This window comes from Mastacembelus armatus, chromosome 1 (genome assembly GCF_900324485.2).
Source record: "Mastacembelus armatus chromosome 1, fMasArm1.2, whole genome shotgun sequence".
NCBI lineage: Eukaryota > Metazoa > Chordata > Actinopteri > Synbranchiformes > Mastacembelidae > Mastacembelus > Mastacembelus armatus.
Window position 1 is genome coordinate 25233995 of NC_046633.1, and position 17111 is coordinate 25251105.

The 17111-nt window shown below is 41.1% G+C and overlaps 1 protein-coding gene and 1 pseudogene across 7 annotated transcripts in view; both read left to right on the forward strand.

Annotated features, from left to right (window-relative positions):
- rbfox2 (RNA binding fox-1 homolog 2) overlaps positions 1 to 9510 on the forward strand; it is a 37418-nt gene extending 27908 nt beyond the window's left edge. For 4 of the 7 annotated variants that reach the window (XM_026302816.1, XM_026302815.1, XM_026302820.2 and 1 more), the window contains 6 exons: positions 2003 to 2059; positions 2163 to 2316; positions 2865 to 2910; positions 5405 to 5493; positions 5862 to 5934; positions 6541 to 9510. In XM_026302816.1, the coding sequence (XP_026158601.1) occupies positions 2003 to 2059; positions 2163 to 2316; positions 2865 to 2910; positions 5405 to 5493; positions 5862 to 5934; positions 6541 to 6585 (464 nt within the window). In that variant the 3' untranslated portion in view covers positions 6586 to 9510. Of the gene's footprint in view, positions 1 to 2002; positions 2060 to 2162; positions 2317 to 2864; positions 2911 to 3410; positions 3448 to 5404; positions 5494 to 5861; positions 5935 to 6540 lie in introns of those variants that run through there. The other 3 variants (XR_003295484.1, XM_026302818.1, XR_003295485.1) reach the window with 3 other exon arrangements.
- A 2610-nt stretch (positions 9511 to 12120) lies between these two features.
- On the forward strand, positions 12121 to 13635 carry LOC113128496 (retinal cone rhodopsin-sensitive cGMP 3',5'-cyclic phosphodiesterase subunit gamma-like; annotated as a pseudogene).
- Positions 13636 to 17111: the final 3476 nt, after the last annotated feature.

A 17111-nucleotide genomic window follows, 5' to 3' on the forward strand; every position in this document is an offset into this window, starting at 1 on the left:
AATAATAAAATTTCTCTGAATTTAAAAGTAGAAAGTTACTGGTCATCCAGGTCTTTATGTCAGTTAGACATGCTTGAAGTCTGCTTAATTGGTTTGTGTTAACAGGTTTAATAGATAGATACAACTGAGTGTCATCTGCATAGCAGTGGTAATTAAGAGAGTGCTTCCTAATGACATAGTCTAAAGGAAACATGTACAGGGTGAACAGAATCGGTCCTAGCACAGAGCCTTGTGGAACTCCATAACTAACTTTTGTTCATGTGGAAGGTTCATCATGGACATGAACAAACTGGAATCTGTCCGCTAAGTAGGATTGGAACCATTTTAACTCTGTTCCTCTGATACCAGTCACATGCTCCAGTCTCTGTAATAAGATGTTGTGGTCAATAGTGTCGAATGCATCACTAAGGTCTAGGAGGACAAGTATAGAAACAAGTCCATTATCTGAGGCTAAGAGTCTGATAGCTGCTTAGCAACAGCTTTTTCAAGGATTTTAGAAATAAATGGTAGGTTGGATATTAGTCTATAATTAGCCAAGACTCCTGGATCAAGACTAGGCTTTTTGAGTAAGGCTTTGATTACTGCAGTCTTAAAGGCTAAGTCTAATAAATATGAGTTAATCATCTGTCTTTAAGCAGTCTAGTCGGGATGGGGTCTAAGAGACACGTTGATGATTTAGATGAAGCAACTACTGATGTAAATTCAGAGAGATCTATGGGAGAGAAGCAGTCTAAACATAAATGAGGTCTTCCAAATGATTCAAGAGTTACTGTAGTAGAAGATTCATTTATTGCAGATATAGGAAGCATCTGGTGAATTTTATCTCTAATAGTTGTGATTTTATTTGTAAAGAAACTCATAAATTCATCACTGCTGAGAGCTAAGGGAACACTGGGCTCAACAGAGCTGTGACTTTTTGTCAGCCTGGCTACAGTGCTGAAAAGAAACCTGGGATTGTTCTTATTTTCCTATATTAGAGATGAATAGTATGCAGTACTGGCTTTACAGAGAGCTTTTTTATATGTTAGTTGACTGTTTTTCCAGGCTAGAAAATTTTCCTCTTAATTTGTGGAACGCCACTTCATTTCCAGCCTTCGTGATGCCTGCTTTAAGGTACGAATATGTAAATTATACCATGGGGCTAGTCTTCTCTGATTCGCTAACTTCTTTTTCAGAGGGGCCACAGTATCAAGCGTTTCAAGCCGTGAGGCTACAGCACTGTCAACAACATGATCAATTTGGTAGGGAGTGGGATTGAAGCAGCTGCCCTACACTGTGTTGGCACATGGCATAGATGTAAATAAAGATGGAATCATTTTCTTAAATTTATTAACAGCGTTGTCAAATAAACATCTGCTATAGTGGAATTTTCTTCCAAACGCTGCATGATCCATCGTCTTAAATTCAAAAGTTATTAAAGAATGATCTGACAAAATAGGATTTTGGGGGAAAACTATTAAATGTTCAATTTCGATGCCATAGGTCAGAACCAGATCAAGGGTGTGATTGAAACAGTGGGTGGGTTTATTAACATTTTGAATGAAACCAATTGAATCTAATATAGAATTAAATGCAATGCTGAGGCTGTTATTTTCAACATCTACATGAATGTTAAAATCTTCCACTATAATGACTTTATCTGAACTAAGCACTAAATTTCCAGGCAGGAAGTCTGGAAATTCAGTTAAAAACTCTGAGTAAGGGACAGGTGGACGGTACACAATGACAAGTAGAACTGGTTTTTGTGTTTTCCAGTTTGATGTGAGAGACTAAAAGTGAGGCAATCTTTTTTTGATATGACAATGGTCATGAGGATTTAATTTAGCTAAATATAATAACACATGTAGATATACACATAGAGAATGGACTCACTGATGTGAGATGTAGTCATGAAACTATATATCCTCCCTTTACAATAAACAATGAAATAAGTGGCAGAGGTCACTTTGAACAAATGTCCAGGTGCTTCAAAGTTTTTGTTTTTGTTTTTTTGTGACTACAGCTGGATGGAAGTTGAGTCCAATGGTCGGAGCAATGTACAGTCCTGAACTCTATACAGGTATTATCTTTATCCTTAATAGGACCGATGTAGGTGAGATGTGTAAAGAAAATATTTGACTCAGAAGGTGTTGCTCTACTTCTATCCTTTCTTTTTCTCTCAGTGCCGGGGTTTCCATACCCAGCCGCAGCAGCAGCAGCAGCCGCTGCCTCCACCGCTGCAACCTTTCGAGGTGCTCATCTCCGGGGTCGTGCCCGGCCGGTCTACAGCACAGTCAGAGCAGCTGTGCCACAACCTGCCATCCCTACATACCCTGGGTATACGCACATAAATATAAGCAAAAGCTAACTATACCACTGTGGATGATGAAATGTAGACATACTGTAATGTTATATATACTCCTCTTAATTGCATGTTTTTACTTAAAAATATAATAATCGTGCATGCTGAGTGAATTATAATTTTTATGAAGGTAAACTCATTGATAATGTGTTCAGCTGAAATACCATTTCCTTGTACCTAAAAAGTCAATGATATGATCCTTAAATACACTGAAATTAAACTGAAACAGTTTTCTGCAGCTCAAATTAAAGTAGTGTCACTCTAAAGTCTATTTAGTATACAAAGAGGTGGTATTTTTGATTTGCATGTTGCACGGTGTGTAATAATCTCACCCTTCTTTCTCTTCTCTCTTTCACAATCTGTTTGGCACCGTTTTCTCACCTTTCTCCCTCACTTGCCACTCGTTTGTTGTTTTCTGCAATGCCCACATGGTGGCGCATCACACCATTTTTTTTTTGACCTTCCACCACCGCTCCTCTGTACTCTCTCCTTTTTTTTCTTTCCTTTCTCATCTCACTCTCAGCGTGATGGCCTATCAAGATGGTTTTTACGGTGCAGCTGATCTCTATGTAAGTATACCTCTCTCTCTCCTCTACTGCCTCACTGCTCAACTACATTTTCCCCCTCTTGCCTGTGGGTTTTCAAGTGTGAAACGCCATGGACCAAACCCATAGAGCTGTCTACTTTTGGGTGTTTTATCACAGAGAAACATTTCAGTTTCGTCATACCACACTGTAATTTATCAGATTTTTATAAATTACAATGTGCATAATGTACAATTTCATGCAGTATGCCTCAGCCATCTAATACATACAAACAGCCTAATAACACACACACTTTAACTAGGCCCATGCTTTCATTCATGAGTAGACTCCTCTAGGGTTTGTCTCTGCGCATTTGTGAGATAGTTTGTACCAATGTGATTTTGTGTGTGTGTGTGTGTGTGTGTGTGTGTGTGTGTGTGTGTGTGTGTGTGTGTGTGTGTGTGTGTGTGTGTGTGTGTGTGTGTGTGTGTGTGTGCGCGCGTGCATGACCAGGTTGACAATAGCTGTTTCTGTTCTCTCTGTAGACTAGTGTTTCAGGACATTAGTGGCAGATTGCCCCAGGTAGGGTTTACACACTTTGTGTGAGAGCCAGTGTGCATCCTCCTCGTCTCCAATGACTGCGTGCTGCTAGACATTATTGACCATCTGAGAGTGAAATGCCCTTTCTGTCTTCTTCTACTAACTCACTGGATTCTGACATGGGTGGAGTTGCGGAAGGGGGAGAAAAGATTGAAGATTAAATTTGAATTCATAAAGAATATACAACATAATATGCTTTTTCATAAAATCGACAGGAGAAAAGGAAGTACAGTTTAAGGAAAATTAGGTACAGCGTTGATGTAGCAGTGGGTGTCATCCATTAACCATAATCCAGCTGACATTGTTCCAACATCCAGCTGACTATAAACATTTTATGCACAAAAGACAAACATTTTGTCTTGTTTTAGCATCATCTGCAGGTGACAAGATATTAACACCCCACAGCAAAATGTATGAGTTTTAACAGATTTCATTTTGTTCTTATATATATATGTTACTATATTTAAAAAAAAAAAAAGGTTTTCCCCAGAAAGATTAAAAAATATAATTGAGGGAAAAACACACGATATCATCATGCTAACCAGGGCATATCATCATATTTTCTAATTTTTTTTCATGAATTTCCCTTAAGGTGCTAACCATAAACTTTACATATCATGCATAGTAACAAGACTTTATTGTGTAACAAAGCTGTATTGTCATGCCTAAAATACTAATAGCCCAATGAAGTAAATAAGACATATAATGATCCTATAACCAGAGACGTATCCAGTAGTAAGAGGGATGTAAGACACAAATATTTACCTGAAAACATCAAATTCAGACCCCTTCCCAGAATCTCCCTATCTGTTTCACCTGTGGCATGCTAACTGAATCAATGTCAGCATGCAGACATACTTACAAGGCTGAGTCTTCCCCCAGTCCCCCCTACTTCCTCCCACTTCTTCTTTTTCTAAAAGCATCCATCTTCATGTCAGTCTGTTCACTGTTATGTAGTTTATCACCTAGTTTTGGCCATTTACCTTTATCCTCCTATATTCCTTATATCATTCTCTCCATCTCTTTCATCCATTCTGACATTTTTCCTCACCTGCTTTCTACATCACCTTCCCTTTCTCTATCTCTCTTCACGTTCCTTTCGTTCACTTCTCCATCACCTTCTTGCCTCTCCTTTCCTTCCGCTCCCCTACCATCCTTCCCCTCGCCCACCTCCCCAGTCCAGCCTTCTCCCGTAGCAGCAACTGTGTGGTCCTGAATGCGGGGACTTGGTCATGACTGATTCTTTAGGGTAGAATGCAGCGGAGTGTGTTTGTTTATTTTTTAATAGGGATGTTTGGCCTAATACACTGTATGTTCTGAGTTTGGGAAAGCATGCTGTGTCTGTCAGTGATTGATCGCTGGCTATGTGAGAGTATGTGTGAGCGTGTGCACCCTTTTTTTTTTTAAATTTAACTGGCTTACTGTCTTCTTACACCTGTAGTTTTTTTGTGTCTGTTCATCAGCTTTCCATCCAAACATAATGACACAATCATCCTGCCACCCTTTCCCCTTTCTTTAACTGGGTGTTTTTGGTTGGGGAACTGAGGTGGGTCACAGTTATGGGTATGAACTCTCTCTCCCTTCATGTCCAACACAAAGGGAGAAAAATAACAGTGAAACAACATTTAAAGATCATTTTTTCCAGGTTAGACATGGAGGGAGAGACATATAGAGCCTGAGCTACATTGTTGTGAATGCTGTACTGCACCAGATTAGCCAGTTTTGCTGACTGTCTGCTTGTTAATCTTTCGCTCTCTTCTCATCAGTTTTTCTCACAGTGTAACCCTAACTAGTCTGTTAGTCTGCAGACGACATACAGGCAACTTTAAACAAGAATTTACTCTCCTTTCTCTCCTTCTCCACCTCTCCCTCCGTTGTACCCTTCTCGTGCATCACACACTCTGCCCTCTTCCCTTTCCTCCTCATCACCTTCTCGCAGGGTGGCTACGCAGCGTATCGTTATGCCCAGCCGGCTGCAGTAGCGACTCCTGCAGCAGCGGCAGCTGCAGCGGCAGCTTACAGTGACAGGTGAGTGCGCTGTTCAGCAGAAATTACACCCTCCTCCCCCAGGCCAGCATCCAGAAAGCTAAATGAAATGTTAAGATACGTTGGCTGTTTGCTCGCAACCTGCTTCATCATTAAAAATTCACAGAAGGAAAAGATAAAATAAGATACATTTTTTTTAATCCCCAAAGGGAAATTCAGTGACTTAAAGTAAATTACATTCGTCTACAGGACAAGAGGTTGTGGGGTGTAATTAAGGAGGAAGTAAAACTTGTTGGGTGATGGGTGACACTCAAATAAATCAACCTTATTTTCTCCTGAGTTACTCTGCGTTGTGTTGTTTTCCCATTATCTGCTACCTCATGTCTGACCCATGTGCTGTTTTCTAACAGCTACGGACGAGTTTACACAGCAGACCCCTACCACGCTGCTCTCGCCCCAGCTGCGTATGGTGTTGGAGCTATGGTGAGTTTAATACTTTCTAATACCTAAAGGTTTAGGCTATTCTATATTTTTCTTTTTTTCAACAAATTTGGTAAATATTTCAGAGCAGTCAGATCATTTGTCCATCTTTCAATACTTTACAACTTCCCTGTCAGTGGCACCCAGCCACAAGCCCATTACATCCTATAGAAAATTACATATATGTTCAGGAGATATGGTTTTAATTTCCTAATACAACTGGGTATTGTCGTTTTGAGTAAATTAATTTGTGCTGTCATAGTTGAAATTTTGTACAGCATACACCATACAGCATGTACCACAATAAGGTAATATCATTTGACATTATATAGGAGCCTTACATTTATGTATGTTAAATGAACTTACACTGTGTATCTGGGGCCAGGTACTAACGAAGGATTATGTCACCCAGTCAAACAGTGTGACCTCTGTATTTCAAATAGGATAGAATAGAATAGCACAAATAATAAGTAGTAATAGTTTTAGAAGTACTAGTAATATGTTGTAGTTTTGTTTTTTTTATGGGAATATTGCCAGACTTGAATGAATAATACCATATTTACATACAGTGAAAGATTCACAAAACGTTTTTCTTTCGTTATTTCACAGGCAACGCTGTACAGGGGAGGATACAGTAGATTTGCCCCTTATTAAGGACACTGCATTACCCAGGAGCTCCTCTCTTCCATTAAATTACTCTGAAAGAGCTCCCTCTGTTGTTGTGGAGGTGATCTGCACCCAGATATAAAGAGTGGAGTCCACCACCACAAGATATTTCAGATCCCACCCCAGAGCAGTCCTACGTTTTCTTATATACGCTACTACAGAAATAGAGGAATGCTGTATTACAGACTGACAGATGGCCTTTGCATTAAAAAAAAAAAGAAAAAATAAAGACTTAAAATGGCCACTTTCCCTATTGCACGGCTGTATTATAGTCCACCCCTTCTTATTCCCTCGGCATTCTGCAGCACAAGACTCGGGACAGAGCCCAGATGTTCTTCCAAAGGCTGTATGTGGATAACTGACATTTGAACAGCTGTCAACCATTTATGAGAAAGAGCTGAGTGCTGTGTGTTGTCAGAGCAGTAGGAAGCAGGAAGGTGCATCGAAAGAGCACCTACAGACCTTCTGAATCAGAACGACGAGTCACTAAAACGATAAAACACCCAGTGATGGATTCAATAATTCCTCCTTAAACTTGGTGGATAGCAGCAAGAGAGGATTTGCATCCTTCTTTTGCTTGGGTAGAGGGAGACTGAACACTGCAGCTTGGAGAGATGATGTGACGATTTATAACATTACAGAAATAACGTCTGAAAGCTGAAGGAGGGAGGGTTATTAGACTTCCTGTTCCTTACCTCAAGTTTTCTTAGTATGTGGAAATGGTAAACCTTTAAACTTAAAATTCTTATGATATGCAAAGAAGTTAGTTTAGGAAAAAAAAAAAACCAAATTATTATTATTGTAATTATTCGCATTATTCTTATTAAACCATTATTTTGCTTTATTCCACTACCCAGCAGCCCCTGCTGCTATGGGACATGTAGATTCAACAGTGAAACATCTCGTTAAAATCATAAACTCAGCATCTGTATTAGAAATTTTCTACATTTGACGATATGACACAACGATAGTTGCACATTGTCCTGCTCATGCACAGGATTTCACTATGCTCCCTGTGCCACCATCACTAAACACTACAGAACGTGCAACACTACTCTGAAAGCATTTTCTCCTTTAGCTGATTTTAGCTTTAGATCCACAATCCTGAGGTTCAAGTGTTTGATACCTTAATGTAGATATTTATTATTTGGATTTCCCCTTCATGCTCCATTGTTTATAGAGCAAAGTCCAACACTGAATGAGTCTTCCTGAAATATACTTTAGTTGGTAAGTGTAGTCAAGATGCTGCCAGTAGCAATTCCTGATCAAGGGGGAGATTCTGTCAGTGAGTTAATAAAAGATATTTAAATGCAACTATTGTGCATATTTCTATATTGTTGTATTCTATATTTCCAAAACGTGGCTTATTTTGGCTTTTGTTTTTGTTCCAAAGATTTGTAGAAAGCACATTTTTCTGCCGTGTGCGTGTGTGTGCATGTGTGTGTCTGTGTCTATATGTGTCTATATATATATATATATATATATATATATATATATCATAACCATCGATAATCCTATTGCTGTCTTCATTTACTTTCTTTCATCTTCAGTTTTTTTATATCTGTAAGTGTTGGCCTGTCTCCAGTAAGGTGCAAGTTAAATTTTAAGTATTTTTATTTTTATTTTTTTTAGTTTTTGTTTTTTTGTTAGTGTTTTTAGAATAAAGTTCTTTGAGCCAAGAGCATACCAGAGTAGTGACAAACAAAAGGTATGTACTAGTATGCACTACCAGCCTTTTGTCCTTTGAGTTCAATATTCATTAAGTCCTGGCTGGGGTTTAATAGGATTCACAAGCATGACATTTATTATATTTGAAAATATACAGGAACAGCAGGATTTTGTCTTTATGTGTCCGTATTTAGCAGTGACTGAGACATTTAAAATGAATGAATGCCTGTAGCACTTTGGATAAAACCGTCTGTGTTCCCTTCTTTTTCATTTATTTTAATAGATTTGTTTTATGCAGACTCCTTACATTTCAGTGCTGAAATCTCTCAGCTTGACCAGGTTTTTGAGGATATCCAGTAAAATGTCTGAAAGTGTTACCTGCCCAGGTAAATATTCCAACATGATGAGAAACAGAATGTAAATGTGGGAAACAATTGGAGTCATGTGTAAAATGGAGCATTTTTTGACCCATTTCAAATCTAGGATTGGTTCCCCTTCTCACACCTAGAAGAACATGCAAGTCAATAAGATATATTTTTTTGTATTTCATGTGCTGCTGTTGGATTTTCTCGACATTTATCATTTTTAATATCTTAATATTAATATAGACTGTGCTCTGGATAAAATATGGAAAAAAGAAAACCTAGCCAAAGATGCTAACAGTCTCTAGCATGTTCCGGTTCCCAACTTGAGAAGTTTTACACAAAATATATGGAGATGGACTTTTGGAGCCCCTGAAGGCATGGACAAACCAGCATGAGCGAGTCTTGTGAAGTTAAAAAAAAAAAAAAAAAAAAAAAAAAAAGTTTTGCATGAATCTTGTGTCTTTCATATTTGACTCCTGAGCAGCAGAGCCCAGTTGCATTGTTCTTTACCACTAGACTTCATGGAGAATGACAGGCAGCTAGCTGCGAGTTAACACAAAGAGCACAGTGCTGTTGGTCCGAAAGGCCCACTGACAAACAAAGTGGCTGCTGCTGCACAACAGATCATGAGACAGCTTGATCTTCCTGTCATGTTTTCATTTGAATGCCACTGTATTATAGTAGATCCGTGGCCGTGGCTCTGGTTTCTCAATGACCAGTTCCCTCCTTCTGTTGTGGCTATATCCCCCTTTGCCATTATGTTTTTTTGTCATTGAATGTCCATATAAAATGTTTTATATAAAATGTTTTGTTGTGATCAAGCTTTCATGTTGTTTTCTTTACTTGTATTTTATATATTCAGTAAAATGAGTGAGCATGACTTTGTTTCTCCCATTATTTTACACATCATGAGTGATGATGGTAGATGTTGCTTTAAACCTGCAGCTTATTGTGTTATTATTGGAGCAATGATATCATTGTTTCTGGTCACCTAATGTTAAGTTCGGTATTCACTCCCTTTTTAGCTTCGCTTTGGTCTCCTCCACCTCCTGATCGAAATATCTGGTTCTTTCTCATCAGTCTCATTTAGACTTTAACCTTAATTTTACTGGTTATAAAGAGCTTGCAGCAGAGCAGCACACAGGTCAATGTCTCTGGTTTGTTTCTTCTCCTGCTGCCCCAATCCCCAAACTCATCCATAGGTTTCTGTCCTCTTTTGACACCTTATCCTCCAACTGGCATCTCTGGTCTGTTGCATAAGGAGGGAGCTCAGACATCCACACTAATGTGTCATGGCGTGTCAAGACTTTTGCAGCATTATATAATGACAATGAACCATGTTAGATTTGCTGAACAGGTTTTAGGGCCTGATTCTTTGTTGAGTATGACTGTTCTTGTCAGCAGGGGTAAATATTTAAAAGAACAGCACAATAATTGTACATAAATATAATACGTACTGTTTGCTGTGCTGTAAAACAGTGACAGTAAGTTTGGTTCCAAGCTGAACAGTTGTCCCCAAATGTCTTAAATTTGGTGTCAACCCTGGTTGCTGCAACAAAATCACGGAGTGTATCTAACCTATCATCCATAGGAAGGCAGGTGTACACCCTGGACAGGTCACCAGTCCATCACAGGGCCACATATAGACACACACTCCCATGGGTAATTTAGAGTTACCAATCAACCTGGCATACATGTTTTTGGACTGTGTGAGGAAACCAGAGTACTTGGAGTAAATCCACACAAGCATGGGGAGAACATAAACTCCACACAGAAAGGCTGCGTTGCAAACCCACAACCTCCTTGCTGTGAGGCAACAGTGCTAACCACTCACCCACCATGCTACCCTCATCACCATTGGTTTTTTACTAATGTAATAATTGCTGAGTTAAATTAGAGATGCTGTCTCAGTCTTGTCCCTGTCTAACTTCAGGTGAGGGATTAATAGCTGAATGGTGAATAAGCTTTCTGTTTTTGTGACTGATCTCCTGAGTGGAGCTCAGGATACCTCTGCTGTTGCGTCACATGCTCCAGATTGTCAAGTAGGCCACGTCAGTATACGTTTGTTTACAAATAAGATAACAGTATGTCTCAGTATTAAGGCTATTATAATTCCTGCTGCTTTTTTAAAGGCAACTCAGATCGTGTGAATCATCTGACTGTCATAAGATTGCTGATCATCGAAGCCAATAATTTAACAGGGATGTTTGTGACAATAAGGGCAGAGTCAGGGTTACTTTAAACTGCTGTGTGAGTTCATGTAATTTCTGGAAGCTGCTCTCGCAGCAGTAAACACTGTGTGAAATGTCAAAAATATTCCATACCATTAAATGTGTGGTGAAGCTGCATAGTAAAAAATAGACACTTGGATGCAATTCAAGTAATTTTTGCTGATTTTCATGCCACCAAGTTGATGTATTTCTACAAATTTTCAACTTACTCACTTTTTTTCCTTTCACACATTTTTTCTCTTAGGGTCTGTTACCCTAAGTAAGTTGTGAGAGATTAACTGTTTTGACAGAGGCTTGTAAATAACTGCCAAAAATTTGTTTAGTGCTGGTAGAGGCCTGAAGATAGAGGACACCTGAACAAACATGTAGGGTCTTTTCCAATATGAGTGCACCCCTTTTGACAAAGATATATAAGCCTGATGCTGTAACACAAAATCAGAGAATTCTGCAAAGACTTCTCTCTCTCCGTGATTAAACCTGAAATGATTCATCACACTTGTGGTTGTTTCTGAGAATTAGCAACTCTCATACTTAAAGAAATTTCCACGATGATATTCAGAGTGATCCATTAGCAGAAAGTGAATACACTATTCATAAATATATTGTCATTAATGTGGAATCACCAGGAAATACCAACCATTGCATTTAATTAGAATAAGACTTTTAAATCCACATAGGCAGCAGGTCTCCTTTCCATAAGCTGGCTACCTCATTGCACCTTTATCCATCCATCCATCCATCCATCCATTTTCTATACCCGCTTTTTCCTGAAAGCCAGGGTCACAGGGATCTGCTGGAGCCTATCCCAGCTCTCTCTCGGGTGAAAGGCAGGGGTACACCCTGGACAGGTGAACCAGTCCGTCACAGGGTCACATAGAGACACACAAAGACAAACAACCTCACACACTCACACTCACTTCTACGGGCAATTTTAGATTCACCAATCAACCTAACATGCATGGTTTTGGACTGTGGGAGGAAACCGGAGTATCCGGTATCCTCACGCAAGCACGGAGAGAACATGCAAACTCCACACAGAAAGGCCAGGTTGTGAACCCACGACCTTCTTGCTGTGACACCTTTATCCAGTAAATCAAAATCTTTCTGTGACAAAACCAGAATAAAGAGTTATTTGTAGTACAATAAGGTAGGTGAAGATTATTCTAGGCTTTAATGCTAATTACTGTGACTCACTGCTGCAAATATACTTTAACTCACTGCAGTTCAGAAGCTGACAGACAGACATGTCTAACTTCAAATACACCTTGTATTCATATCTCATTATCCTTTAACTGATCTATTTGTGTCTGAGTTGGTACATAAGGAGATGGAACAGAGTTGGCACATGAAAAAACAGACTGAAGCTCTGAGGGGATTAGTACCATGAAGGGCTTTAAAAAGGGGGACGCTGGGCAGAGAGAGGAATCCCTGAACTGAGATGAACTCATCAGGCATCTTCTGGAAAACAGTGTGAGACCTCAACAAAAGGTAAGTTTAAACTTATTCTTTACTGTTTTTGTCACAGTAGAGAGAGAATAATGATTTTAACGGGTTTTCTGGAGTATTATGTGGCTGAAATGAGAATTGGGATTATTACAGAGAGCTCTTCATTTGTGCTGGCCTTTATTTTGATGCTGCTCAATGGCTAGGGTCTATTTTTTTTGTAATATTCTCAGCATAATGTCGTTTGATGCATCCAGAGGAACTAGAGGAACTATGAACACTAGCTATATGTTTTTTTTTTTCAGGGCTTATTGCATTTGTACCTCAGTGACTGGTCAGATTGTTTACAAGCAGATAAATTTAGAGAGAAACAGGTTCACAGCAGGTTCATTGTAAATAAAAGATTTTTAAAACAAGAAAATTCAATTTCTCTATTTAGGACGTTAGGAAACAAAAGAAAAGAAACAAAACAAGTTAGTAGTAGTATTTAACATAAGTAAAACTAGGTAGTATTAGCAGCCAAATATACTTGAAGTACCAAAAGTAAAAGCACATTTCATTCTAATGTATATTACATTATTGGGTTGTAATTATTGATTCCTTGTTTTGTTCATCATTTTCATGTGGCAGCTGGTAAAGTTTGAGCTAATGTTAACTAACATGTTGCCTTATCTGAATCACAGGCTGCTGAGTATCTTATGAATTTCTACAGATTTCTATTATATTTCTAATTATTCTGTGTTTTGTTTTAATCAACTGATTCTAAAAAGTAGTAACTAAAGTTATCAAAACATATATTGTGGTTTAAAAGCACAATATATTGTCTCTGTTCAGGATAAATACTTCTAAATTGTATTTACATAGAAATGTAATAAGAAATGAATAAGTAAAAACATGAATAGATCTAAAGGAACGTTTATATGTTGTTCTTCTGTCGTTTTTCTTTTTTTAGTAAGTACATCAAAATGGTAGACGTCCCTATTGCAGCTGCTGTTGAGAAGAAAGGACCACCCAAATTTAAGCAGAGGGCCATTCGCACTTTCAAGAGCAAGGCCCCTATACTAGGACAGAAGGGGTGAGACAAATTTACACACAAACACACGTACCTGAGTCTTTTTCTCTACCTGCGTTGGCTATTTCACTATTCAATTATCAACCGTCTCTGTGATTTTAGCACAAAAATTGTTCTCTAAAACCTATTTCTCGGTCTGTAGATTTGGAGACGACATCCTGGCATGGAGGGACTTGGCACTGATTTCTCAGTGATTTGGCCGTGGGAAGCCTTTGGGGACATGGAGCTTAGTGACCTGGCAAAATATGGAATTCTTTAGCCCTCTTTACCTTTTGTTTCTCGTATTGCCACTGTAGTCCCTTTAAGTTAAGCAGCTGAGAATCTACTGCATGTCCCCATGTGCTCTATAAGAACACAGCATTCGATGAAGTCGTGATTCTCCAGGACTGTTCTGTTCTACATATATTTTCACCTCTTTTCCTCAAAGCTGCTGATTTGCCACACACAGATGTGTATTTTGCAAATAAATCAAATTTTATTTTTATGAGAAAGTATATAACTAGTAGAAAGTATGTAACTATTTTGTCAGTAGTGAGGAGTAATTCCATAACCACAATAAATGTTAGTATTTCCATAGAATATATGTGTTTGTGTCTTTAACAACATATGTTTCAGTAAAAACTAGAAACTAAAAAACAGCCACATCCATGTATTCTATCTTTCACTGTTCTTATGTGCCTTTTCCAGCCAATGCACATAATTTAATTTCCCCATTTACTAATTCTGGTGGGGCCAACACGTTTTCAGTTTGTGAATTATTATTCAGTCAGATCGTAAAAATAAATGTCTTTAAGGACGAGGGAAAATAGCAGGCACTGAAAATAGATGAGGCTTTCGCTGTCATGGCAACCAAACCTGCAGCCTGCTCTGTGCAGGCAGGTTTGACAGAGAAGATGATTGGGTTTAATGTCAACATAAACACTACTTCACGCTGAACGCAAGTTAATATTACACTGCTAGTCATTACAGAAACCTTGTTTTTTTTTTTTTGTTTTGTTTTAAAGAAATAAAATTATAAGCTTATTATAGCCTTTGTATGTTAAAGCTTACAGCATTAGTATTTAAAAGATTTAAGATTTAAAAGTACAATATTTGCCCCTGAGTATGGAAGTAGAGGTCTAAAATTGTCATGAACTTGGTCGTGGTCAGGAGCAAACTTCAACCAAAAACACAGGAGTGAAGGGAAAGGGGCTTTATTGAACAAAAAACAAGGTTAAACAAGAACTAACACACAAGGCAGGAGTACACTAGGACATGAAACCTGAACATGAAGACAAGACAGGGACTCAAGGGCAACAAGGCATGAGGGTCTGGGTCACACACTCAGGGAGACGCACCAGACCAAACAAGAAAACATGAACATGAAAGTCAGGGAAAACAAGGCATGAGGGTCTGGGTCACACACAAGGAGGACTCACAGACCTAGGGGGAAACATGGACATGAAAATATGGAAATATGGATTTTCAGGGAAAATCAGGGAAGAAAAGGCATGAACAAAGGAAACTAACATGCACATGGAAACAAGACAAAAACCTGAACACAAGAGGAACTAGATAAACATGCAAGATATGGTGAGGACACACACACACACAAGAAAACCAAAACAACTTAACCTTGGGAAAACAAAAGGACAAACCGTGATCAAAAGGGTCCAAAAACCAAGGAAACAAGCAGGGTAGAACGTGGCAACAGAAGTCAGGCAGAAGTCAAGGCGTGGGACGTAGGTAGCAGACGAGGTAAGACAACAGACATGGTACAACAGTCGACGTGAGACAACAGACATGGTACAACAGTCGACGTGAGACAACAGACATGGTACAACAGTCGACGTGAGACAACAGACATGGTACAACAGTCGACGTGAGACAACAGACATGGTACAACAGACAACCTGGCAAAGGGCAGTAACTGAAACAAGGTACTTAAAGTGAGGGAGAAAACAAGGCACAGGTGAAAACAATGAACTAATTGGGTCAAAAGGTCAAGGGAACAGAAAACAACCAAAACAAAATCCTGCCATGATCCTTCAAAATAAAACGACAAGAAGTGCAAAATGTGGATCATGACAGTACCCCCCCCTTAAAAGGCCGGCTCCTGGCTCCGGCTCTGGCTCGGGCTGCTGAGGAGGCTCTGGCTCCGGCTCCGGCTCGGGCTGCTGAGGAGGCTCTGGCTCCGGCTAGGGCTGCTGAGGAGGCTCTGGCTCCGGCTCCGGCTCGGGCTGCTGAGGAGGCTCTGGCTCCGGCTGCTGAAAAGGCTCAGGTGACTCTGGGGGCTGTCGTCCGGATAGCCCCGGGGATTCCGGGGACTCCGGAGACTCTGGTCTTGATGGCCCCGGGGACTCCGGGGACTCATAAAACATGGGTCCGGGCGGTCCCGGGGGCTCCAACCCTGGGGACTTTGGTGGCAAAGGTCCGGACGGCCCCGGGGACTCCGGGGACTCCGGTGGCATAGGTCCGGGCGGTTCCAGGGGCTCCTGCCCCAGGGACTCCGGTGGCTGGTGGCTGTAGTCTAGATGGCCCCGGGGGTTCCGGGGACTCCGGTGGCATAGGTCTGGATGGCCCCGGGGGTTCCGGGGGCTCATGAAGCAAAGGTCCGGGCGGTCCCTGGGGTTCCAGCCCTGGGGACTTCGGTGGCAAAGGTCCGGACGGCTCCGGGGATTCCGGGGACTCCGGTGGCATAGGTCTGGATGGCCCCGGGGGTTCCGGGGGCTCATGAAGCAAAGGTCCGGGCGGTCCCTGGGGTTCCAGCCCTGGGGACTTCGGTGGCAAAGGTCCGAACGGCTCCGGGGATTCCGGGGACTCCGGTGGCTGTAATCCAGGAACCTCAGCGGGGACGTCAACGTCGGCACACTGAGGCACGAGGACATGGACTGGAGCCTCAGCGGGGACGTCGTCGTCGGCGCACTGAGGTTCCAGTTGAAGCAGTGGGTCGGGTTGCTGTGCAGACTGTGGTCGAGACTCTGGAGACATGGACAGTGACAACTGAACTAAAAATTGAGGAAAAACATGATTTAAAGGCAGGGACAATTCTTGGCACTTCCGGATTAAGTTCGTAATAGTGGACATGGTCGAAAGAAAACTGTTCCTGTAATCACCGGGGGGAGCTAACTGTGCTCCTCGTGAGAGGAGCTCGCAGGCAGAGAGGACTTGGGTGTAGTTGTCCGGGATTTGTATGGCCCAGGCAAGGATCCGGGACAGTTGTGACCGCCAGTAGTCGGCCAGGCGGTCGGCGGCGTTGGTTACCTGGACCTCAGGGGTGCCAGGCAAGGCCACTGGCTGGCTGTCTGGAGGAGAGGGGGCCGTTTGCAGAGGGGCTAAGGGCAGGACTGGTTCAGACTCTGCATTAGCCCGGCGTCGGTTCCGCTTCTTCTTAGGGACCGCAGGTGGTGAATCGGCCTGCCTAAGAGCTGGAGATGGTAATGCCGGGGATTGCGGCACAGGAGCTGGCACAGGAGACTGTGGGGAAGCCGGGGCATGACACGAGGAGCATGGCGGGCCAAAAAAAAGACTGGCAGCGAGGGGCCCCATCCGTAGATAGGGCGTGGCTGAGGCTAGTCTGCGGCGTCGGGAAGGCATGATGAGTGGTTGGGCTAGGCAATGCTAATGTCTAAGGTGAGTGAAAAATGAAGTTTGGTCCTTCTTCTGGCCAGGTTGTTTTATGCTTATAGGTAAAAACCAACATACCATTGCAAATAAAAGGTGCTAAAGCTGCTTTAAGACTGCCATGTAATACAG